Consider the following 26756-nt stretch of genomic DNA (forward strand, 5'->3'; position numbering starts at 1 on the left):
ATAAGCCCAGCAGACCACTAACAAATTTCCCACTGAGCAGATGTTATTTGCTTCAACTAGTTAATAATTAAGGGAAATGTTTAATTACTGATCACGGTGTTTTACTGGAAAATGCCCATTTGACTTAGTGTTTTTAGAGGTTTTATTTGCCATACACTTTACAAACAGTGCTGTGTCCTCTGCCAGTGCTTTAGTGAAGTGGATGAAGAATGCCTGTGAGTCTGCTTCAGATACAGCTCTTCTTACAGGTATCTTTCCCTGGGAGAACATGATCGAAAGCGTTTGGAGGATGATGAAGATCGCTTGTTGGCTACGCTGCTGCATAATATGATCGCTTTTATGCTTATGATAAAGGTGACTTCTCATTCTTTTTAATAGATTGCTGCTCAGATTTAAGCAGTATATTTTGTTGATGTTGTCTTGAAACCATACATCTCAGTTTATGGAACTCAGAACAGTGGATAATAAGGACAGTTTCTAGTAGAAACTGCAAAGTTGGAAGCCTTTCTATTACTAGAGAGATGAATTTATTTAAGCTATCAAGGGAAGCATAATCCTTAAAACCCAATACCTTGGTATTTTAATGTATTTTCCTGTTTTGGATAACAGAGCCTAGTAGGTTTTAATTTTAAAATATATTGAAAAAAAAAAAGCTTTTTTTCAAGCAGAAAGAACTGTTGCTGAAGGAAGAAAGCAGGTTGAGTTTGTTTTGTGTACTCCACAACATTAAGGTCATAATGCCAATGTGTTAAAAAACAGTGTCTGATCCAGCTTGAAATCAGCACTCAAACGTGTACTGTCTTGAAGCCTTTAGTAACAATGGCTGGCATTCATAGTAGCCTTTTGAGATGACAACTGAGGCAGAAATATTTTGTTTCTGAGCTTCCCTGCAGCTCATCTTCAGGGGGAACCTTTTGCTGTTTGGAGACTATCTGGGAGTGTTTTTTAGACCCACAGCATAGTGACCAGGAAACACATGGTGAAAGAATGAGAATTCTGAAAGATACCATGTTATGATGAGGGCTCCACAGCTGCGTAAATTAAGTCTTTGCAGAGGAAAAGGTGGAGAAGCTGGTCTGGCCAATGGGGCTCAGAAGTGGCAAAATGGAGAACTGAGGCTTTTGATGTCAGTAATTGGAAGTGGTGGGTAATGGAACTGCAGCTTGTGGCTATGGGTAGGCAGGAAATCTGTTGTGCACAGCATCACTTGCGCAGTAGCTGGAAAAAGTGGGATTTGTGCAACTTGTTCCTGTACTGCCAAGTTAAAGAGGCCCTAGCATGACTGAACTGGACATAAGTTGGTTTGCTTCTTAGCAATGGAAACCAGGATATGTTTGGGAGATTGGAGTTGCCTCCTGTGAATAGAGAAGGGTATGTAACTGTCTGTCTGTATATCTCCTTTCTAGGTGAACAAGAATGATATTAGGAAAAAGGTGCGTCGTCTAATGGGAAAATCACATATTGGATTGGTGCACAGTCAGCAAATAAATGATATTCTAGACAAACTTGCCAATCTGGTAAGTAAAACAGTGATGAGTGATATACCTGTGGGGTCTACAGTGGAGGAAATAAATTGCCTGAAAAATGTTACATATATTCTCTGCAACACTAATTTAAAAATATTAAAAATAATTAATTGAATTATTAAATGCTACTCTCCACAAGTATAGAATAAAGACTGTGATTGTATGACCTGTTTATAATATTGTAATGTTACACAGTTGTCAGTCAGAGCTGCAGTACATTTGTATTATACATATGTATAAACATGACACTTAGGTACCACAGTTCTGTGCAACCCTAATGTTTTCTTAATAACTTGTTGGCAGGAGCCTTTATGATTACTATGACTGCAAGAAGTGTTTAATTTTCTTTTAGTTTCCAGGCCACTATAAGACTTGCAGCAATCAGTTTCTGTACAAAACTGTTTCCAGTGTTCATACAGAATAAACCCGATGTCCTGTAATGATCAATAAGAATGTAGGCTAAAGCTTCAGTTAATAAATCTAGCTAGCTTTTAACACAACCATCACCAGGGTGGACATAAGATAGGCTCTTTTAAAGGAATTTTTCCTAGCATTTCTACATTTGGAGCTTACTTTTGTGCACAGAAATGACACAAAATTATCATTAATTGGGAAAAATCAGACCAGTTTACTGCAATGATACCAGAACTCTGACACCTCGTTATCCCATACTGAGTATGGTACCACGTGAATGTTGTTGTATGCTGTGGTAACTTTCATAGTCACGCTTGTGAAAACTAAACTTTAATATTAGAGTATCTTGCTTAAGGCTTTGTCCAAAATTCTTTCCAGTCAGCTCATTAAATACTGTTAAAAATTCTTCTTTCTTTCATTTGTTGAGAATGCTTCTAGTGTCACTGAATGGATTTTTTTTTCAAAGTTCATTAATGACTGCATGTGGGATTTTTCTAGAACGGACGGGAACTCCCTGTGAGACCCAGTGGCAGCCGCCACATAAAGAAGCAGACTTTTGTAGTACATGCTGGGACAGACACAACAGGAGACATCTTTTTCATGGAGGTAGAGACAAGTGTAATACTAACGCAACTAGCAGCAGAAGAAATAAGAGGAATAACATTACAAATCTTGTGTAATATTTTGTGCTCCCAGGTATGTGATGATTGTATTGTGCTGAGAAGCAACATTGGAACTGTGTATGAACGTTGGTGGTATGAGAAACTCATCAACATGACTTACTGTCCCAAAACAAAAGTGCTGTGCCTCTGGCGCAGGAATGGTCAGGAGACACAACTGAACAAGTTCTACACAAAGAAGGTATGTGTCTTGTTTAATACACATAATACTGCAGGGATAACTGCACAGAAAAAAACCAAATCCTTTGTGTGTCATAGTCCATGTTTAATCAAAAAATAGCACTCTCTTTCCAGCTCCGGTTACTGAACTGCAATGGCTGTTTAGCAGCACCGACATCTGAAGCTGGCATTGTGCCGTGTCATTTAACTTGAACACAGTCATACACCAGAAAGTAATTTAAGAAATTACATGTAGCTTTTTTGTTAGAAGAAGGAAAGCATCAGTATTACTAAATATTGTGCAAGGTTGCAGGCTTGTGAAGATGGTAAAAGTATTACAGTAGATTTCGTGGGGAAAACCTAAATAAAATGATGCCCTAGGAGTTTATTGTATTATTTTTGATCTTAGAATCATAGAATGGCTTGGGTTGGAAGGGACCTTTAAGATCACCTACTTTCAAACCCCCACTGCCATGGGCAGGGACACCTTCCATTAGTCCTGCTGTCCGTGTCACCAACAAAGGTGTTAAACAGCATGAGACCCAGTACTGACACCCAAGGAACGCCACTTGTCACTGGTTTCCACTTGGATGTTGAGCCATTGATCTCAACTCTTTTGAGTCAGTCCATTCATCAGATTTGTTCCTTTCTAGTATAGAGTAGCTCAGCCTTCTTTGTGTCCTGTATCTTGGGCTATGGATAGAAAATTTTCTTAAATGTAGCTCTAAGATTATGGCTTAATATCAGAGTTGAAGGAAGATGAAGAGAAGAATATGCCATAAGGAAATTTATATGAATAATGACAAGATAGGTATTTTGTGCATGACTAGCAATATTGATTGCTGGGAGTTGAAAAAAAGGGAGGGATTGTTTTGGTGCCTTTTCTACAGTAAGAAACTGCATAGGCTTGGTTAGAATGTGCCAAGGCATGAACTCTTCACTAGCTTGTGTGGTGAAATGCTATTACATAGTTTCTCTATCAACTTGTAAAACAAATATAAGTACCAACTAGTAATTGGGTGTGCTTGAACTTGAATAGGCTTTTGGTCATTGTGCACCACATGGGGCTTGTTCTTTTTGTAGAATCTTAGAATCTTGCTGTTCTTTTCCCTCCCTTAGTAATTTGGAGAAATAACATTGTATTACTCTTCTTGTATCTGTTAGTGTCGGGAACTGTACTACTGTGTAAAAGACAGTATGGAGCGAGCAGCAGCAAGGCAACAAAGCATTAAACCAGGTACAAGATTTTGCATGTTGGGAACATTTGTTGTTTAATCTGCAATCAGCAATTTTTTTTATTAATAACTCCTTGGAACATAATCTCCTTTTACTTGGAAATCTTGGGGTAACTTTGTGCATCCATATGCAAGCAGCAGGCTGTTGTCTTTAGCTGGTCCTCTTTACCTCACTGTCAATACAGATACAACCAAAACACCCTATATAAAGAAGAGTTACATTTAAGGAGGATTAACTGCCGGTGAAACAATAACTAAAAAAGATTTTGAAACATCAGTTTCACTTTCTCTTTATGGTTGGCTAACCATGGCTAATACTCCTGATTGAGACACAGAACTATGTTGTCCACTTTGTGTTGAGAATGGAGGTTAATAAATATGATTGGCTTGTGTTACTGAATCTACAATGATGAATCTGCAGCCTTCTGCAGATTTTTTTGCAGAAACTTTTTGAATATTGAAGTGCCTCATACTGGTGCAGATCAAAAGCTGCAGCTAAAGGAATTTTATATCAGTATTACTTCTCTAGTGTGGACATACATTAGTTTTGCATCATCATGTGGGACAGGATAGTATGATTACACTGGTAAATTTTTTCTTGGCAGTTTTTTCTTTCTTTTCTCTGTTGAGTCAAAAAGCCCTAGAAAAGTGGATTTGCAATTTCGGAAGATTGAGTTCTTGGGAAGGCAATTTTCCGTTTTTCTTACTCCCCAGAGAGGAGCAGGGGCTCTATGTACTTGAGTAACAAACATGAAGGTGGCTTATTTTATATCTTCATAAGGTGTTTTTTTCTCCTTTGCTGGAGTCTGTTTGCAGGTTCAGGGTAACATCACTGTGGTTTTGTGTTTTCAAGTTTGATTTTTGTTGCAACTATTTCTTTTTTTTTCAAGGGGGTGGTAGGAATCTGGGGACTATGTTTTGAGGTACAGGCCTATTTTAGGTGTGTCTTAATAGTAGTTCCTGAAAATGGCAGGTCTAAAGCCTTTGAAAATTAAACCCTGGTCTCAAAGCAACAGTTTGATATCCTTATAGATGGATATAATAGAAATTACTTTGTCCTAAGGTAAGGACACACAATAGGAATGTATCTGAGTGATCTACATTTTATACATATGACTGGCATCAGTTAATGTTAGCTGTTGGTGTTTAGAAGCGCTACAATTTTCTTCCTCCTACCCGTTTAATTCCTCCTACTGGTTTAGTCCAGTTTAATTTGAGAATGGGGAGGAAATACTGAACTTTCACTGAGGGAAGAGAAGGGAAGAGTATATTTGGAAGGTATTTTATGAATTGGGCAATAATGTAGTATTAAAAATGTGTTTGAGAAGTGTTTGAATTTTGTTAAAAGCTATTCCCCAGAACTCAGTGGTTCTGCAAAAAATGATGATTTTTCAAAAATCATTTTAAGTAAGCAGTTTTCAGCTGAACTGGATAATGCAAAAGAAACTAGATGAAAATGCCTAGATTGTTCACCTATTAATATCCTCTATTAAATTATTATTTTAATCATGGTGACTTTTTTTTTAGTCTTAAGTACAGATACATAAGCAGCACAAAGGAGGCTTGTATTTGTGAGCTACATTGCATGGCATTGTTTTAAGCAATGTAGCTCACAAATACAAGCCTCCTTCGTGCTGCTTATGTATCTGTACTTAAGACTATGCTCTCTATGGTATTATGTGATTGCAGCATCTTACTGTGCAGAAATGAAATGTGGCATTTAAAGCAAACAATACCCCAATATGAAGTAGAGTCAATACAGGATGAACTGACATTGATGTTCCTTCATGTTACCAGAAGGAAATTTATTGCACTACTTAAAATTCTAGTGGTACTGAGAAAGCTGTCATTAGTGAGTGAACTCACTGAAATGCTCACTACTGTTCCTAGTAGTGTCCTTTTGATATGCACATCAATAGGAATTACGTTTTTACTATTTTATATTTCCCTTCAACATACCATGACTTGGCTGACTGCTTTCTGCACTCTCTCTCTCTCTCTCTCTCTGGATTTTTATTTTGGTTTGTTGTTTTTGTTTTGTTTTTGTTTTTCTTTATTAACACCACAGGCCCTGAGTTGGGTGGTGAGTTTCCTGTGCAGGATATGAAAACCGGTGAAGGAGGTCTTCTTCAGGTCACACTGGAAGGAATTAACCTGAAATTTATGCACAGTCAGGTATGAGGGAAATCTATGAGAAGACTGAGCATGAAGCTTTTTGCAGCACGCCTGTGTAGGTGTTTCCTCTTCCCAGAGTATCAGTAAGGACAAGGGATAGCTTGATGTGGGTAATAAAACTTACATATATTTACACTCAAATACACAAGCATGTATCAATATATGTATATGTAAAACCACACGGAAATTAAATATCCTCAGGAAAACTATAATCTTTTAAAGAAAGATGTTGATACATCTTTCAGCTTCTTGTTTCTTGTGGTCTGAATTGTCTAAGTACAAAAGAAATGTTAGCCTGTATTAAGGGACAGAAAAAGTGATCAATAATAATCTAAGCTGCTATAATGCATCACACCGTGAGGAAATCCTCATTGCATAAGTAGTAAGCCTTAAAGATACAGTGTTTGAATATTGCAGGTACAGAAGGCAACCTTCTGCATTATATTGAATCTAAATTATTTTAAAATTTTAGAAATTATCTGTAGAAATTTGCATGAAAATAGAATAGGAAACTGGCTCTTGATGTATTTCACAAAAATAAGAAAAAAATACCGATTCCTTTTTCCTTCCAAATAGCAGATATTGTGGGCATAGAGGAAACACAAGTAGAATTGTCATTTCTTCCTTTCTCTGGATGTTGTTTCTGTTGCTTCCTTTGATCCTTGTTTTTTATTTTGCTTTATGTTTTTTTGTTTTGCATATATTAAATGCATGCTATGCTAGACAGTAGAATCAATTTTTAGGGGAGAAGGGAGAGTGTGTCTGTGTGTGTGTGTGAGAGAGAGAGAAAGAAAGAAAAGCTTCTGTCAGTTCTCTGTGGAGTGTTTTTTCCTTTCCTCCTGACTAGACTTTTCTCCCCACACAAGCTTTGTTTTTCTTTGAGGATACATCAGTGTAGATCCCACTGGAAGTGCACGTGCATCTCAAACACACATGCTCAGAATCTTTAATGCTTCTCCCAAGGTCACAGCAGCACCATGTGCCACTTTGAGTTCATATATGCCAGTGTAAGGAGTGGAGAGTTGTGAACCTCCCTCATTTTTCTTGCTGTCTATTACCAGGGCAGAACCTGGGTTATGTCTGTCCTGCTGTAGAATTTCAGACCTACTCTGTGATGGAACACTCTACTTGACTAAGTTAGAGATTTTATCTTTTCATTGGGTGTGCTGAAATACAAAGAACTGTAAGAGGAAGTTACTGGTTGTACAGAATGAGTTTCCGTAGTTCCTGAAAATGGCAGGTCTAAAGCCTTTGAAAATTAAACCCTGGTCTCAAAGCAACAGTTTGATATCCTTATAGATGGATATAATAGAAATTACTTTGTCCTAAGGTAAGGACACACAATAGGAATGTTCTGTTTTCTTCTACTCCCAGAAGTCGAAAAAGTTTTGCTCAAACTGCTCATCTCTATGGACATGACTCCATTTCATAAATGAAAAGGCAAACACATTCACATTTGCAGTGAGAATAGATGTATAAAAAGATAGCCACATCAGCAGCAGCATGGTCTCTGAAGTGCAGCAGGCGTCTTCACAAGACAGAGACACTCAGTGTTAAGCACATAGTGAGCACACATGTATCTGTCCAAAAAAAACCCCCAGATTCAAGCCTTTTTTGTTTTTTTTCCTGAAAGACTGGAATGACATTCAGAAAGAAACTTTAGGGAGACCTTGCATTGATGGTTACTATGGGACTGTCTGGTGTACAATGGATACTGAGCTACTACCAGCACTCATAGAATACCAGCATTATCATATCCTTCCTTAGAGAGAATGGTGTTCTAATTTGTTGTCTGTCATGAAGATTCCTATCTTTTTTCTGGAAAAGAGTCTGTGCAGGTCAGACCCAGGACGTTTGCCAGGACGTATACCTAAAGGATTATTCCTTCTCTTCATCACCTTTCCAATTAAGCTGTGGCCAGATGAGTTGCCATTACTTAAGATGGATATTGAAACAAGTACAGTTCTGGAAAATACACTGCATTTATTCAATATATTTAATTCTTGGTCTGCTAGATTATTTTGCCAGCTGACTGGGACATTCAGTACCATTTAGGGGATCTAAGATATATATCCATGTTTTCCTTCTCAAAGCAAAGTGTCTAGACAGATTCCGAAAGTGTGTCATTTGAGGGTTTCCTGTAGAATGGACAAGAAGCAGTTACATAAAGGACTCCTACTAGTTGCACCATGCAAAAAAAAAAAATTCCCCTCCAGTTTCATAATCCTTGGAGCTAAGGATGTTGGCATTCTTGTTCTGACACTCATCAACCAGTCTGTTTTCTTAATAAAAGATCTGCTATTCTGGATGGTTTTTTCTTTCCAATTCTCATATACATTGTGTGAATTGCTCCCTAAGGCAGTTGATTTCAGAATATGTATATAAGCATCATTAAAACCAGGATCCTGCAGCTATTTTTCCATGTTGAAAATGGCATTTTCTCTTTCTGTTGAGTTTGGGTGGGGGTACTGACCAACAAAAACCTACAGGATCTCATCAGGCACAGCTTTCTCTTCCTCTTCCTCTCCTTACTTAACGTAAAGGCCCTGTTCTTGGCTGTCTTTTCAAGTATTCTTTTCAGTATTGTGGCTTACTAGTATAAGGGATTTCTGTTGCTCTGCTTGATTGGACATCACAGAATTGATATAGAACATAGGAAGAGGGGTTTCCACTTTTTAAAAGAAAAGTATAAATGGCACCTACCTGAGAAGACTGGACATACTGCTTCAGTGTGAAGCTTGCTGTTAGGGAACTGTTTTTGAAGGCTCTTGATTTGCAGTGTGTGTACTTTCTTACCATCTTGTGAATTCCTTAGGAAGTGTCTCAGATGGATGGTGGGACAACCTTTTACTGACATGTGAGAGTTGTCTTTAGTGTTCACAAATTGTCTCACCACGCTGCAGCAAATATAAGTTGAAGAATAAAAATTGTTGAAGTCTGTCTGTGCCTAGCAGGTCAGAGGATGTTCTTTAGGATAGGGAGGAATCAAGTGTACCTGTGGTATTGGCAGATAATTCTGAGTTCACATCTACAAACTCTGTTGTAATATTGGGACTCAGTAGCCTGTGCCCGTTATGAATTCATCTGTGTCAAAAATAGATGGAAGCTTAATAAGATGCATAAGGCACATGCCCATCTACTGTAGGATCCACACTGAATGCTCTGTCTTGAGGAACTACAGTTTCCCTAGGGTAAGTAACTGCTATTTCCTTTATGCGTGTTTTCTGATGGAGTGAGAGGAGAGCATCTCTGTCCCTTAAACAATAGAGCAAGAAGTTGCCCTTTAACTCGTATCTTCTGAAAATGGATTGTAATTGTGACAAACTTGATAAATTCTCATCTTGCTCATAGCTCTTGTGGAAATGCAGCACTCCATAACATTAACTCAGATCTTGAGCACCTGGGGCAGTCAATTCTCTTACGCAGTTTGACTCTTCCCAAATAAAACAGCCAGTGAGCCTTTCTGCTGAGTTTCTGAATTTTTGAACTTCAGACTACTAGCAAAAACTTTTCACAGAAAAGATTGCAGAAAAACAGAACCAAGTGCAGTACAGAAAGTATTCTGTTATTGACTTGTTTATTCTGTAAGTATACCTCAAAAAATAAAATGTTTTTGACCAAGTAAACTGATATAGAACATGAATGAAAACAGGCAAACAAAAAAAAAGATGGAATTAAGTCTCTTTTCCCTTGAGTGCTTGAATATAAGCAGAAAGCAAGATCTTTGGTTAAGTAAGTGGAAGTTTTGGTTTTTTATGTTGAACAAAGATGTCTCAGGCCTGTTGGTTAGTTCTCTGCCAGTAAAAATAATAATAAAATTCCTTTGACTTGAAAATCAACGTCTTATCTCAGATGTATGGTGTGTTTACTGATCTCTCTTGATACAGATAAGTCTCTTAAAAAAAACCCCACAACAATTTCTAATGTTGACATCCTTTGTCTTTCATGCGTAGCATATAATGCATGACAACATTGATGTTGCTAACATGGGATTCAAGAGGAGTTGCAGAGTTTTCCTTTCCCTTCTTCCCGAGACAGTGAAATTTCTCCAGTACCATTTTAAAAAAAGATCCTGAGATCATGGTGTCATAAATGTGTAGGCACTCAAAGTATCAAACCACACTATCGTAATACAGTTTTACAAGGAGGACCTCTCTAAGGTGTTTGACATAGACTCTCTGAATATTAGGGCAATGTTACTCTTTGTATTTCTCTTGCCTTGAAAAGCAAGTCTACTAGAAACTGGAATATGGATTAGATTCCTTATAGCACTTGCTACAGCTTCTTATGTCTGTGTACTGACTTTGACCCTTCTGGAGATGTGCACATAAGAAGGAGCTGTTTAGTATCTTCAAACAGATTGGATATTAAACAAACTCGTTATGCAAAGAGAACTTATTCATTCATGAAATCTTGGCATCTACATTCTGGACTGAAAAACCTCATCATGTAGTTCAACTGCTTTTTGTCTTTTGGGGTTCATGTATGTAAAACATGAGTTTAAGGCAGGTTTGTTTTCTAAATGACTTGCTCAACTGGCAGAGCCATATGTGAAGTGAGCAAACCATAGAGAAGAGTTCAAACTCTCCTATCCTGCTTAAAGCAGAAAACTGGTACTGACTGTTAAAAGGCGATGGTTCCAAGAGTAACTCTGAAGATTGTGTGTGATAAACTCTAGTAAAGTCTTACATGGCAGAACTGTCAGGGAGGAGAAAGGTTAGTGGTTCCTCATTGGATTCAATTTGACTACTGGATAGGTTTAGGAGGATCAGTATCAGGGTGGGAAGTATAGTGCCCCTTACCTGCCCTCTGTGCTGGAGGAGGATGCATGGAGGGGCAGAAACTACCTGGGATGGATCAGAGGCTACAAACAGTGCCAAATTTGGGAGCCAGCTTTATTCTCGTCCCCCTCTTTTGCTGTATTTCAGGTGTGTTGGTATTCTTTTTGCAATAACTCATTTGAGTGCCTGAAGGGGTAGCAATGTTGGATATGTCAGAGTTACTAACTCCTTCGTTTCTCTTCCATGCTTTCTCCTCCTGCAAGGAGCGGAAGGTACTTCATCTTCTGCTGTCTTCGCTTCTTAGCACTTTTAAGTTTTTTGTTGATTTCTAGCATTGTGGCAAGTTTGTCTTCTGAATATTTATTTCACCCTTTATTATATATTAAACTGTAAATGAACTGGTAGTGTATGCTATAAAACTTCAGGTTGTATCTGTTGTGATGACGTTTTTGTTTAATCTTGATTTTTGGTTTAAAAAAAACCCCAAACTAATTTTATGTTACTTTTCCTCCTGTTTTTGTAGGTTTTCATAGAGCTGAATCACATTAAAAAGTGCAATACTGTGCGAGGAGTCTTTGTCCTGGAGGAATTTGGTAATTACATTATTTTGATATTAGGTCTGTACTCACATGGCAGTAACTCAAATTTCCAGTCTTCAGATTCAGAGTTGCACTGCAATTTCGAAGATGGGAGAGAATGTAGATTGCATATAAGAAGTTGCCTGAGAGATGGGTGACTTTACATAAAAATTTGCACATTAATTTTTATCATGTTAAGATTTGTTACCTAGGTGCTTTTTGTTATCAGATAGAGAAAATTTCCTGAGTCTTCTGAAACAAACAAAAACCAGACATGGATGTGTGTATAAATTTTCTTTGGTATGTTCTTTTTCATCTGAGAAACCACATTTTTTTAGGGAGGTTTTAAAGTTGATCTTTATCAACACACCATGCTTTCATGAAAAAGAATTGCTGTTAATTGCAAAGCTTTCTTTTTGCTCTAGGTGTATTTTAAATTTTGTTGAATGGAGCAGAGGCTGTTTTGTCAGGTTGTACTTTATTTATCCTGTGATTTTTGTTTAAGAGCGTGAGTGGAAAAGTAAAGGTTAAAGAGAACAGAGAGTTTGTGCTATTTTGGTCAGTTACTGCTGTTGCATATCTGCCTACACCGGAGTCTGGGCAAAATTCAGGTTCCTCTTCAGTGTTAGTGTCAGTCACAATATTCTTAACTAGGGTCTGAAAAAAATGAGTGACTTCAGATGCAGCTCTCTGCAAGGGTGATCCACATAACTTCTCTTGAAACCCAGATTTATTCTTCCAGCCATCTTTGAGACATTTGTTTAGATCTTAGGAGTATGTATGAAACATATAAAAGGAAGTTAAAATTGACAACATGCCATAGTATATCATCAGCATACATACTTTGGCCATTAAGCAAAATCTGAATCAGCAGCTCCCATTACCAAGACTGTCATTGTTCTTTGGTACTGTGGATAGAATGTTCTGGCTGAGGGATTCTTCCATAAATTATAGAAGACCATTAATACGAGATTTCTGAAATTAATGTCTTTGTCCATGACAGTGTATTGTCTCCTCTGGGTGACACAAAGTTCTAAGTGATAAAACCCTTCTGACTGTTGCAGTTTTCTTGTTGTCTACAGTAAATCTCACAGGTGTTTCAGATTTGAATGTGTGAGCAATTTTTTCCCAATTTTTTGAAAATGTTGTTCGTAGTTCAAATGATCAGATATGTATATTTAAACCAGGAAAATTTTCTAATAGTTTAGATGTTCATAAGTTCTGTTCAATTTGTGTTCCTTTGATACCATGTTTTCACGCTGATGGGCGTGATTTATTTTACTACTTGCAGAAATTTCTTAAGTCAGTAAAAGATTATTGATGGGTTTACAAAGACGAGAATTCAGAAGTCATAAAATCAGCTTAAAGAATGGCTTCAGCTTCTGAAATCTTTAACTGAGAAGAAATTACTTGGATCAGGAATTAATTTTGGATCTTTTTTTTAAGTTTTCGTGCAAAGTACTTCTTTTAATAGTTTGTTTACATTGCATAAGAAGAAAGACAGTGTTTGATTTGGTTATTTCTAGTTAATTTGGTCACTCTGTAACACAGCATTTAGCCCCTAAGTAATGTCTGTAATAAATGTAAGAAAAAGTACTTCTTTTTTACAAAATACTTCGTAATCAAGGGTCTATTGCAAAAGCTAGAATTGTCATATGGAACTTATAAAAGGGTAATTTTGAGAAGTAATTAAAAATAAACTGGGAGTTGAAATCTACGAGCAAAAACTGAGGAATTAAACCACTTGAGTTAAAAATATCCTCTCTCATAAAATAGAGGTCACAGACAAGAACCAGTTTAGATGTACCAAATGAGATTGACAATTTGCCCATCCAGCTAATACAGAGAAAGAAAAAAGAAAGGAGGATGTTGCAGGAGGATGAGCTAACTTTTCTTCTTATGCAGAGATTAGAGTCTAGCTCAGAGCTGTTTTTTTGAATTGTAAAGGTGAGAAGATCTGACGATCTGTCCTGTTTAAGATAAATTAACATGTTTGGTAGTAGTAGACTAAAGGCATTCAGCAAAAACTTGCTTGGACTTCTTAAGAATGAAGTTATTTAGCTGTGTTAAACATTGTGAACCTTGCCATCAGATTTATTATAGTAGGAGCATACTGAAGTAGTAGATGCTCTTAGAAAGGTAGTGTCTGGTAAGTGTGCATACTCCAGTCTGATGGAAAATACTTCAATGCAAGATTTTGCTTTTACCAAGCATGAGTGCTCCAAATTAGTGATAGCACAGCAGGAAAATGCTTGTTTGTGTTAATGCTGGGTTTAGATGGCAGCATCACAGTCGGACTTGTGGTTTCAGAGCTGGATGCAAGCAGAAGTTCAGGAATTGTGTCCCACAAATGAAAGTGTAAATTTAAGTAAGTGAGGAAATGTAAGGTTCTTCCCTCTGGAATTTGAGTTACTGCTGTGTACATGTGCTTTACTTTCTTGTGGCCCCTTCACCGCTGCTGCTATGAAAACCTTCATTCTCCAGCAGGTAAAGTGATGTCGCCTAAACTCATTTTGTGGTAGCACCATATTTTTGTTTACAGGTCCAAAAGCTGCAGGATGGTGCTTAATAATTTACTCCCTTCATCCACTCAGTTCAAGAGCATCAGGAATAATTTTTAATGTTAGAAGAAAGGTGCTAATATCTCAGTTTGAGGCTTGAATCTTTGAAGGCTTGGGTCTTTTCTTCGGGGTTTTTTTCTTGTTGTGGTGGGGGTGGGGTTTTTTTGGCTTTTTTTCTTTTTAATTTTTTTTTTTTTTGGTGGGAAGGCAATTTCTTTCTTCCTTTCTTCTTTTTTCTTTGTATTCTGCAGTGGTAGTGCTTTGACTTCTGTGTGTGTAAATGCAAACCCACTCTTCTTAATCTTCCTAACTCAGTCCTCTCAGGAGAATTTTCTGCATTTGAAGGACTGTGAAGGAGTACTTTAAGTAAAGACAAGGCAACTTACTGTGAAGTGGAGAGACAGTACCTTCTTGCCTAGCTGCTCTCCTGTTCCCTTTCTTCCTATTCTCAGTTATGATACAGGACTTTACAGCTTCCCTTCTCTCCTTCCCTCATGGCACAAGGTCCTTACAGCTTTCCCTTCCTGCTTTTTGAAGAGTATATGAACAGTTGTATGTTATCCAGTGGGCAGTGAGACTTACACAGCTGTAAAAGTCCTACCCTGTTTGGCTGTGCACCAGCCTCACTCCCCCACCTTTATCCCCTGGTGACATGGAGTTAATTTGGAACATCTGGTGCCAACGGGTAAGGTAGCTTGGATGTGCACCTCCTTATCTCCCCAGCTTTAGTCTCTGGTATCACTGGGGCAGTGCAGCCTGGGTGTGCACTTCCCTTGTTTCTCAGCCCTTAATGCAACTGCCAACTCCAAGGAGAGTGAGAGTTGAAAAATAAAACAAAAATATAACATTACTTTTTACCATCAGATTCTGTACTTCTCAATAGATTTTTTTCAAGAATGACAATACCATGACCTACAAGAATTAGTAGGTACTGGTTTACATTTTGAGAACTTTCTCAAACCCAGTCTGCACTGCCTACTCTTGGCCCCTTAAGAGTGTGATCCGTCTCCCTCTCCAGCGTTTAGCTGTGTCATATCATAGTTGAAGAGATGATATCTGCATGGATAGGTTTTGTTGTGGACTTTTCCTGGTTCTTCATACTGAACTCATCTGCCTCTGTTTCTTTTCTTGTCACTAGTACTATGTGTAATAAAACATTTATCCTACCTCTATGAACTTGGAATGATTTGGTTTTGCATAATTTCTGTACTGCTTCTTCTAAATTCTTTTGTTGTGACACAGAAATTTCATGGCAAATTCCAGCTCTTCTGGAATGGAAGTATTCAGAGCTGGTCATGGTATTCCCCTGATCTTAACATTTTAAATTTGCCAGTTGTATGTTCTAGTGTGGTCTTTGTTTTCTTCTGGTGATTTCCCATGGTATCTGTTCACAACATTTGCAGACCAAGTACGGGCCAAAGGCACAGCTCAGATGCACTGCACACAAATGGGATGGTTACAGTTTGCTTTTTTATGCATTCCACAATGAGAATAAAAGACAAATTTCCTTTAGCTATACGCCAGTTTTCTTTCTATCAGTTTGAGACAGTGCAAGGGAACAAGGTCAGATTTTCTGGATAAGAGATTTTTTTCATCAGTGCCCTAATCCTCTTTTTATATAAAGATTTTCATAAACCAATCAGCCTGATATTTTAGGAATGTGTGTCACTGAACTCAGCATTTTATTTTAAGGCAACTCATTCAAAAACTATTAATGTTTTCAGTGTCAAGTAAATACCATCACACACATCCTCTACAGGAGAAAGAATATCTTGAGAAACTTAAAATAGAGCTGGAAAACAGTCTTCCAGTTAAGAAAATTTTCTCCCTCAGCTCCATTTTTTTTCCCCCAGGATTTCACTAGCTTACTATACAGTGTCCAACAGTTCTTTTGAGATCTGTTATTCAGCAGAGAAGGATTCAAACATCTCAAGGGTAAAATCTTTGGGACTCATACAGTGACAAATTCCTCTGGAATTTTTGGGTTATGTTTTATTGTAGTAGACATTAGGCATATTTTGTCATTAAGCTTATTTTTTCATTATTTTTACTGTCCAGCAGGAATATGAGAAAAGCCAGAGTCTCTAAGAACCATCAAATATCTGCTGTGCCAAACAGAGGCAGTGAAAATTTTTGCCAGCTTGAGTAATTTATTATGACATTACCAGTATCTTCCAAAGATATATATAATGTAAATGAAAAGAAGTAAAAGTATGTAGAAGTGAGGGATAGTGAGGTGCCCTGTACCTGCACCTGCTGTCTGTCTGCATCCCTTCCCTTTCCCATGGGAACGTTGTGCTATTTCTTTCCCATTTGCCTCTCGTTTTTTGAACTTTTTGTTTTGTCTCTTGCCCGTCCGGTTTTAGTTCCTGAAACTAAAGAAGTGGTGAGCCACAAGTACAAGACGCCAATGGTGAGTCAACTGTGATGCCTCTGGTGGTTCTCTAGAGGATGTATCTTTAAAATTTCATGTGGAGAAAAGAATTACATTGTGACTGCAGGATTTGCAGTGAAACACCAGCTGCTCTTCATGATGTTTTCATTAGGGGGAGACAACAAGACTCAGTGATTGTTGTATCTATGAAATTCGAGGAACTCCCCCGTAGTGCAGAAAGCACTGTCTCCTTTTTTAAGACAGATAAAGATGCAAGGTAGCCAATTTGGCATTGAACTTTAACACAGTAAGAACTGGTGAAACTGTTAATTTTAAGACAGTGCAGAACACAGTCCTTAATCCATAGAACCGATGGAAAGGGAAACTACTTCCTAGGAATGATTGTTAACAGTTTACAAAAAATTCCCATTCCCTCAGGAGCAATGAGTTGTGAGAGAACAGTGAAAGTACTGATTCTTGCTGTATTGATGGGTTCTTGTTGTGGTTTAATGTTCAGTTTTTATAACATTTTTGTGAACAGCAGCAGTTGATAATGATACTTAGCACTTTCATACATGATCAGGCTTATGTGCATTTATGAGGAAGAAATAGAAACCAATGATTATCATCAGAACTGAAATTTCTTCACTTTATGTCTGAAGCGCAGTGTGCACATTTGGTGATTTCATGGAAACTCAGTCCTTCAAGAGAAGAGAGAGCAGAATTATTTGAAGAAGCTGGAAATGTTTTAGAACTAAATGCTTTAGAATTTATGTAGTTTAAGAAGTAAATAGCTGTATCTGTTACTAAGAGAAGCCAGTTTAATGGAAAAAAAAATTTTATGGACGTGTTTTAGCTTGTACTCTAATACAGCAAAACATGTTGTTATGCTTATTACCTTTACAAAAATTTTAGATGTTAGTTTACAGGATAAGAATTAGCTGTTAGTTTACAGGACAGAATAGCTGTTAATATAACTATTATATTAATTAAGTCTAAGTCTTACCTTCACTGAATTGTGCTGCCAGTCACATGGTAAAAGAGGATTTTTGGTTAAATAATAGCACAGTAATCAGTTAAATAATTGTAAAACTTGGTAGTGCTATGTGAAACACTCTCTTTAGTTAACTCATTCAACCCCTTCCAGAAAATGTCTTGTAATTTCATACAACAGACCAAAAGCAAATATGCAGAATGATTCTTCTAACGCCAGCTGGCTAACTTCCTATCTTAGCATAGAAAAATTCTATTCTTAAAAATTATTAAATCATACTGTTAAGCAACTAATGCTTTTATCCCAAAGGAAATTTTTAGTTTGTCATATGGCTCTTCTTCTCTATCCATCTTAGAAGGTGGTAGGGGACACATTTTCCTGATTTTGTCTCTAGCCAGAGTAGTTGTCCCATGAAGGAAGACATGCAGGAAAATACAAATGTACAGTGGATTTTGTAAAACACTTAATCTGAATTTCAGTATCTCTTTTTCTAAATTCTTGTAGGCTCATGAGATCTGCTACTCCGTGCTGTGTCTCTTCTCTTATGTGGCTGCAATTCGTGGAAAAGAGGCAGAAAACAAAAGCAAACCACCTCGACCAGTTTCCAGTTGATCATGATATTTGGAGATATCTACCCTTTGGCACACTGATATGCAGTACTCCCAGTTTGACTGCAGTTACTGGAGCTCACTTTCTGTCTTTTATGAGAACTTGACTATTTATGTATGACCCTGCAAGTCTTTCCCCATAGAAAAACCTAAGCCTTCCCTGTTCAGTCTCCTTCTGAATTCATCCTTAATGGAGTTTTAAAATGAGCTTTTAATCAGATGGTTTTGAGCATCTGCATCTAGCTTTGAGTGACTTACTCTGGACATTCCTTTGGAATTCCTTTTTGTTAAGATGACTACCAGCTTGAGTTCGGTTGTTTTCTGTTCTAGTGATACTTGTTACAATTTAATCACTTTACAACTGCAGGCTTCTGCTTTCAGATTCTCCGGTATGTGCACAGTGGAAGCAGTCTGGTCCTGTATGTTGTTTCAATGTTGTGTTTTTGTTGTTTTCCTTCTGTGTTGTTTATTTTTAATTACCAACACGGAGTTCTTGTCACATAGTTCTACAGTCCCTTTTGGTAGAGATGAACAATTTAGCTGTCATAGTCTAAAAGTATCATGTGACAGTTGAAGTTTGGTTATTTAATTGGTCCATCTGTGGAGATGACTGCTTCCCAAGTGGGAAAAGAAGTGGAGAGAGAAACTTCGAAGGTAGTATAGTGTGAAAAACCTCAACACTTCATGGGTTGTGTGGATTTTCAAATGGGAGTTTAGGTGGTGTTTGTAGCTACCCCAGCAGTAGTTAACAGATGCAAATAAGCACTCTTTACAGCGGTGAATCACAGGGATTAGAAAATGAATAAGGCAGTATAAAACTTGGAAACATTATTGGCAGAAGCACTGTACAGAAATCTGCAGAACATGTTCAGAAGCCCAGAGGATTTTGCTGTCTCCAAATTTTTTAAGCTATTGCTTTTCATTTTTTTTTCAATTTGTACCTGTATATGAAGGGATCCTGAAAATATTGTGTTCATGTGTAATGAAACTCACATAGTTAAAACTATCCATCACATTCCTTATTTTAAATAGGCTGGATATGAATGGGTTTTTTTGCATCCTGTTTTCATTCTTGAACTGTAGTGCACTTGTCTGGAAAGCTCTTAGGATGCTGGAAGGTGAGACTGTCTAGAGAAAATAATGTTACATGTAAAATACCAGGAGAAATTGCTCTGATACAAACTGATGTATTGTATGTTTTGACATAGAATTCTGACTAAATGCACCCAGGAGTAACCCTGTTTTGGCTTGGTCAGGGTATCTACCATTTTAAATGGAATATATTAGTATGGGTGAGGATGATGTAAATATTACAGTATCACATCTATTTATAGAAACTGTACAGCTCTCTGAAAGTGAAAATAAAATGTCATTCAACCAGCAACAGTTTTCATCCTCCTGTGCTTTTCTATTATGTGTTATTGTAAAACAAATGTAATTACATACAGAATACATCATGCACGTATATGAAATAGGGGAAAAGAGAAGACTCTAAATTCACAATCTAAATTTCTTTTGACATAAGCAGTTTTAAATAATTTGGGGTTTTTTTTCCTTCTAACACAACATCTGTATCATTTGTCTTTAAAACAAAAGGGTTCAAAAAGCATGAACAGGGAGAACAGACATCTGAAATATGGAAATTTTTTTTGCATGCTTGCAAGTAGAAGTGGCATGTAAAGGATTTTTCATCCTTTTGTGGCATAAAAGCAAAACTGAAATTGTCAAATAATGAAATTAGCCTGGTTTGAATTATTCTTTCTTTAATCTTCTGAGACCATAAATTTTCTTATAGCAATATCTGAATTTTTAGCAGTTGCAGTTTTCTGCATACTACTGTATTTCAAGTACAGTTAAGACTGAAAGGACTTTGGTCTACAATAAAGGTTCAATTTATGCAGTGCTGTGTCCCACTCAGGTATACAATTTGAAGTGTTATTATGTTAGTAGGCCTGTTAACATAATCAAACAACTTAAAATTATAGGGGGAAGATTGTTAAATGCACAACATCATTTACTATGTACAGCTCCTTTTTAAGTTACATAAGCTGCTATTTGTTTTAGGCTGATGAGAAACTTCATTGCAGAATAAGACTTTTAAAGGACCTGATAATGAAAATGGCCCTCTGTCCCTTTTGATGGAATTTGTTTTGAAGAACAAGTGTGGCTAAATATAGTGCTTGCTGTTCCATGGCTGGGATGAATTAGTAACAAGCTCAGCAACTGCACTGACACTGGGCTTCTGCTCTTTAGGTGAGAGCAACTGACTTGGCTTCAAAATTGAAGACATTTTTAAAGTATATAAAATCTTTCTCATACTTGATATTGGGGGTGTAGCATATTCATCTGAGCCCAAGGTATGCTGTGCAGGGTTTCCACCACTAAATGCCGAGTGCTGCTCTCTGCATAACAAATGCAAATGCAAGTTGGATTTCAAATTGGTACAAAAGCGTAAGTCTTTCGGAATACAGTCTTCCATCCCTTTCACTCCATCATTCTAAAGCACTAAGAGGTAGATAAACTTTATTTTGGAGGAAAAAAATAGTTACAGTGATTTGCAAATGTTTTTAGTTATGTCCCACTCATTTTGATATTTAGGTAACAGTTCCTTGGCAACAGTTAAGAACTTAGAGGCCTCTAAAACTTCCAGAACCAAATGGAAAGCTAACTGAGACTAAGTGGTAACTATAAATAGTGCTAGAAGTTTTTTAACAGAGAAAGAATAATTCCTGCGTTTTTACCACTAGGAGGAGCCTGTGTCTTAGTTTTTAAGATTGCAAAATTGCAACCTTTTTATTTTAACGCTTGTGTTATTTCCAAGGCACTTACACAAATGTGACCGAGAACATAAACTTGCCTTAAATCTTCCTTATGGCTGAACAGGTTTCTTTTTCTGCTTGTTTGTGGAAGTTGGTTTTCAAAATGATGACTTTAAGTGTTCTCTGCAAATACTGGAATTCGTGAGTAGTCTTCCTGGCAGTTTTCAAAGTGGAACCTAAGTTACTAATTTATCTCTATTTTGGTTATCAGATCTTCATTGTGATGTTCCAAAAATGCCCTTGTTTTATTTGTGAATGCAGTGTCCACTTCTAATATGAGTGGGTCCACATTTTAAAGGTTATAAGTTTAAGCATCAGTGAGTGTCACAACACTGGTACTTACTAAGTCATATTTGTTAAAGATACATCTGAAAAAAGCTTTTTGAAGGTCTGTTGAAGGAAAGAGTTCATTACTTTAAGAAAATTGTTGTACAAATTTCCTACACCCTGATTCCTAACTTCAGATAACCCCTACCCTCCTATTTTAACACTTTCAGGATAGCAGAGTAAGATGAAATATTCATCTGGGTATTTAAAAGCTAAATTGCTAGTAAATATAAGTCATTAAGAACTGTAATTCCAACTAAAGTTCTAGCTTAGTAATCAAAGTGGATGGGAAAATTGGCTGTGATTATAAGCCTTAGGAATCTTTATGTTGCAAAAATATTGAAGGTATTTCTAGAATGATGCTGCTTATGCCAGAAGAGAGCTTTTGGCTCACAGAGTGTGTTTCCAATAAGGATGCAGTTGTCTGCAATGGGAAGAAATCAGCTGCTTGCCCCAGTGTCAGGCATAGGCTCCTGTTACCACTGAATTCAGAATTGGGCAGAAAATAGAAGCCAAGCTTCTCACAAAGAGCAGTATTTACATCCCGGTTCCCCTTGATTGCCAAAGGGATGAAAGTCAGATGATGTTGCCTCTGAGGCAAGATCTTCCTTCTGGGAGAGAAATGGTTTCTGCTTGACTCTGTCTCCAGTGGTATTTACAAACTCCAAGTCATTGCTCTTAGACAAGGCATGTGTTCATGAAACGAAACATCTCTGAGCTCCAGAAGTGGGAATTGGGACCGAGAAGCAACAGCTTTGTGTAAAGCACCTTGCCATACAAAAGGCAGTGCCAAAAAGCTGCTTGCTGTTCCAGAAGTCACAATTCAGCCAGAGGCATCTGCTTGTCACAAGGGCAGGACATTCCCAGGCAGCTGAGTGGTGATTTTGCCAGTGCTGATGGTTAAGGCTTCGCACAGAGCCCTAACCTGTGATGCCCTTGGGAGATGTTCAGTGTGAGCAACAGCTTTGAGATTCCACAGCCATTCCCAGTGTGGCTGTTTCACTAAAATAGTAGAAATGTGATGAAGTTTGAAGTAATAGTGGGTATGGGACCCCTCCTGCCAGCACTGTGTCTGAAGGTTTAAATTGATGTTGGTGACAAGGGAGGTTTGAGTGCAGTTGAGTACATGCCAGGTTTAGAGAGGACCTCTTTCAGGCAGGTACTGTACTCAGATATGGTAAAAATGAGCTCAGTGTTTATACCAAGGTTAGTAAAATCCTAAGTTAACTTTCTGTTTACAGGTGTACAGTGTTTTGAAGCTTCTGCACCATAGTTGTTCTAGCATTGATTGATTTTGTTTTAAAGCATCAGTCCAACAAAGAAACATATGTATGTCAGCCAAGGGCAAGCAGTCCTGCTTCTATTTGCAACAGTTACTATAGTGATAAACGTGGTTTAGGAACCTACATAGAAATAGAAATCTCCATCTCCCAAAGTAGCTCTATATAAAAAGGAACAAACAGTGGCAGGAAAAACACCAGTAAAACTCTAAATAGTTTCTTCCTTCGAGTATATGAAAACTCTGGTTCTGTATTTTCATTCTTTCCACTCATTTTTGCCTTTTCAGTTTCTCTTATTAACCCCAGTGAGTACCAGTCTATCCATAGGGCTCTGGCTCTCAAAGCACTCTCCTCTTTTACAAGTTGCCCTGGTTGGATTCCTCGCCCTTTCCTCACACATCCTTGGCCTATCCTCTCTTCAGCCAGTCAGGCTCAGCTCTGCACCTCAGTTTCCCATCAGATCATCTCCATCTGTTTCCCTCTGTAGGATATTTCATACATTCTTCTTGCCTCCATGACCATCATCATCTCCCAGCCTCTTTGCCCAAGCAGCTCAGACTTAGGCTCTTCCCTGCACCTGCTCAACCAGTCTCTTCTCCTTTCTAGCTTCCTGTCACAGTCTCTCATTCCTCTCTCCTGTTCTTACCAAGTGCTCTGTCATCTTCTTTCATTCTCAGCCTTACTCCACGTTTCCTCCCCTTGCATTTAAATCAAGTTATTTTTGGTAGAGTGCTGAAGAGTGCTACAGAGGGAAGGGAAAAGGTTTCCAGTCTTAGTGCTGCTGTTCTGTGATAGCTCCCAGCAGCAGCTCTTCCCTACACTCCTTGTTAGAAATGGTTCAACTATTTAATCTGATATTAAAAATAAATAAATTTGTCTAAACCAGATTTGTAACCTAACAAATTTCATAAATTTTTAAAGTATTTCAGTACTGTAGGAAACAGAAATGATAAAAGCAAATACCATACTTTGTAAATACACAATCCTGTTATCTCCCTTATACCAGTGAGGAAGAACAAGTCCCATTTTCAGGCAGAAATTTTTGAGGACTTTCCTATGATCAAAATCTACTGTACTTGGGGTTTTCTTTTCAGGCAGCATATACAATGAACTAACCTACAAAGCAGAAGAGAAGCTTGGATTTTTTGGCCATTTTTTTCCTGGTATATGAAAACTGTAAGTAAATAAGAACAAAAGTGTATTTGAGAGTTATATTGATACTTAGTCTTTTTGTGATCATAATTTCCTGGAACAGATCTGGATTACTGGGGCAATTATAAGCATTATTAGCATTACAACAGATACCAAGGAAATGCAGCCTTACTGAAGGTTAAATTGTATTCATCCACAATCTGGGTTCATGTATTTGGGTCCCACAATTTATACTTCCAAGCAAAACAGTGGAAACTATGTATGATATTGTTTATGTTTGCTAAGTAAATTATAAAGAGCACAAAATCATGTTCCGACTATTATCCAGTGTTAAGAGGAAAAAGGGAGCACACTTGCCACTTCTTTTTATTTCACATTGGCATGTCCACTGATACTTTATTTTAGATTAGTCACTTTTTTAGATTATTTGTCTTTGGTACAGCTGTCCTAATACACAATTATACCTGAAATGTGTTCATAATTATGACAGTTATCTGTGCTTTCAGGGCTACTTATTGCCAACATTTCTGTCTGGCACAGAAAGCAGATGCTTGACTATTTTTTCCATATCTGGATCTAGTAAGTGAGGCTGTCATTATCTGTTTCTTTTAAACTCTCACCAGTTCAGGCTGTTTAAGATGTGTTGCTTATGCAGACTGCTGTGGGGACCCTGCCCAATGACAAGTAAAGGATATCTCTATGACAGCTTTTGTTTCCCTAAAATAGAGTTCTCTTCTTGGGAAGCGCTTGAAAGGTATCAGTGGGGCTATTTTTGATCTCAGCAGACTGTTCCTATAAAATTTGTTTGTAAGGAGACAGGAACAGCTTGTAGTTATAAACCTGCTTCGAGACAACATGTTAGTGACAAACTTCTCTCCTAAAGACATACAAAGATTTAGTTTCAAAGTAATTCTGTGCTCAAAGCAACATAAATGACTTTTCTGATTTCCAGAAAAGTCTTTTCTCTTGCTGCTCTCATTTGAATGGCCATTGTATGATTAAATGAAGGAAAAAGTTCTTCCAACTAATATTTTCTTGTGTTTTAATTCATTCTATTCAATTGTAGATCTCTCTTGAAATAGCTAGAACAATAATCCTTGCTTATAAGGAATGAAACCTGCAGGTGAGATGTACTGAGGCTATCTTTAAGTGTCTGGCATGCCCTGCATTGAAAATTTTTTAAAAATAATATATAGGAACCTCTTGACCTCTCACTGTAATTTTCAATGAGTAGAACTGAATTTTTATATATAATTTGATATAATAAGCCTAGAAAAATCTGAAAAGGTTGGTAAAGATAAGTGTTCACTGTTACAGAGAGAAAGAGGAAGATAATCTCAAGACAGGTGAGGCACTTTTCATAAACATTCTATTGGGACAATTTGAACTCAATCACTTTAATTTGCATTTCACCCCATTTTATCACGTAAGTATTGTAACTTAGGCAACAAAGCTGCTTAAGAATAATAGAATCATAGAACTGTTTGGGTTGGAAGGGATCTTTGAAGGTCATCTAGATCACCTAGGTCATCATCTGTATCATCAGCTTGTGCTAAAATCAGGTCATGCATTGACTGACATGATCATCTAAACCAAAACAAAAGGCTCAGAATTCAGAAGCTACTAAAGGGAGGCAAGATTTTTCCAAACATGCTCCTACTGAATGCAAGTAGTTTTCTCTGCTTTACACTCGTTTCTGCCTAACAGTAGAATGATCTTCCAAGCAATGGTTTATTAGCAAATATGTGAATGTGTGAAAATTTAGGACTCTTTCATTTTAGAATATTTCTATCTGCATAACTGCTAGCACACTGTCAGTTACAAGCATTGAGTGGTGAAATTAACCATAACTGGGATAGCTAAATAAAATGCTTTAGTACCTAATTGGTGACAACATACATTAATGGAAACATAGCTTCTTATTACACAGATTACACAGGTCACCCTTCCTTGGACACACAAATATTCACCTGCATTGTGGATGGTATAAAAATGTACTAGGAGTTGGCAGCCTTTCTGCAAGAGTAGCTTTAGTACTAGAGCATATACTTGGATTTACAGTGACTTGGGAATGAAATACTCCTGACATTTTTATTAACCAGTCAGAAAACTAAGGCTCAGGAAAGGAACAACAGTCATTTTTATTCTGCAGCTGTTACCTCAGATATGCCTGCTAATTTTAAAGTAATAGTCACGGATCTGTGATAGCAGAATACAGAATAGGCTGCAACCTGAGAAGCTCTGCCAAGCAGTCACTGTCATGGCTTCTGTGTGGACATAACTGTAATTTCCTTCTTTAGCTTCAACCGATCCACTTCTTATTTGTTAATAGGAAAAAATAATCATCTCCATGGGGGACCATCAGTTAACTCCTACACAGCCTTTGACAGCTTCTGTATAAGCTTGCTGAAGAGGAAAAGGAGGAAACTCACCAGCTTTACCTTAATCCGCTATGCTCACACCACAATTTGGAGAGATTTTCTTCAGGCCTTACAGGCCTGAGCAATAATCTCTCAAACCAAGAGCTGACGAGTGGGTGGGGAAGCTCCTGGCACTGAAGGGGGAGCTGGTGCTGCAGCAGGATGCAGCTCTTTGGCTCTTTTCATTTTTATTTTAAGAAGTAATGGTCAACCATTAACTCATTTTGCTATCGTTATTTGCTCACAGAATAATGGTCAGCATTTGAGGACTAAGGCAATCTCATGGAAACAAGGTGCTCAGATAAGGTTTGTTTGCATTTGACAGTTTAATTCCAGCTGGTGGCTTTTATGAAGAGTATTCCATGAAGCTTCCCACTGCCAGGAGCAAGTAAATAGTGTTTACTTAGAGTATTTACACGACAGTGCTGAAAACCCGAATGAAACAAAAGAATTGATGCTGTGGTGTGAAATGTGTGCTGTCCTAGGCTGAAGTGTCAGCAGAGGGTTGGTTTGGCAGGTAATGCCACCCTGAGAGAACTGGGCTAGTAGGAGTACTGGAAGTGCTTTTTCTTGTCATAATATTTTAGAGTTGATATTTCTTAGCTCAAGTGAAGCACTGGGCTTTAGTAATGCTCTGCAACACCCTGGTTCTTCAGATGAGTCTTACGCATGT

General features: G+C 37.6%; 1 protein-coding gene across 36 annotated transcripts in view; it reads left to right on the forward strand.

The window, feature by feature from the left end:
• The window catches only part of MADD (MAP kinase activating death domain), a 72471-nt gene extending 53000 nt beyond the window's left edge, over window positions 1-19471 (forward strand). For 19 of the 36 annotated variants that reach the window (XM_039551977.1, XM_039551988.1, XM_039551985.1 and 16 more), the window contains 10 exons: window positions 249-354; window positions 1407-1517; window positions 2439-2546; window positions 2637-2801; window positions 3944-4016; window positions 6083-6189; window positions 11234-11242; window positions 11494-11563; window positions 16476-16522; window positions 17982-19471. In XM_039551977.1, the coding sequence (XP_039407911.1) occupies window positions 249-354; window positions 1407-1517; window positions 2439-2546; window positions 2637-2801; window positions 3944-4016; window positions 6083-6189; window positions 11234-11242; window positions 11494-11563; window positions 16476-16522; window positions 17982-18089 (904 nt within the window). In that variant the 3' untranslated portion in view covers window positions 18090-19471. Of the gene's footprint in view, window positions 1-248; window positions 355-1406; window positions 1518-2438; window positions 2547-2636; window positions 2802-3943; window positions 4017-6082; window positions 6190-11233; window positions 11243-11493; window positions 11564-14360; window positions 15276-16475; window positions 16523-17981 lie in introns of those variants that run through there. The other 17 variants (XM_039551979.1, XM_039551992.1, XM_039551995.1 and 14 more) reach the window with 4 other exon arrangements.
• Window positions 19472-26756: the final 7285 nt, after the last annotated feature.

The sequence above is a fragment of the Corvus cornix genome, chromosome 5 (assembly GCF_000738735.6).
Source record: "Corvus cornix cornix isolate S_Up_H32 chromosome 5, ASM73873v5, whole genome shotgun sequence".
NCBI lineage: Eukaryota > Metazoa > Chordata > Aves > Passeriformes > Corvidae > Corvus > Corvus cornix.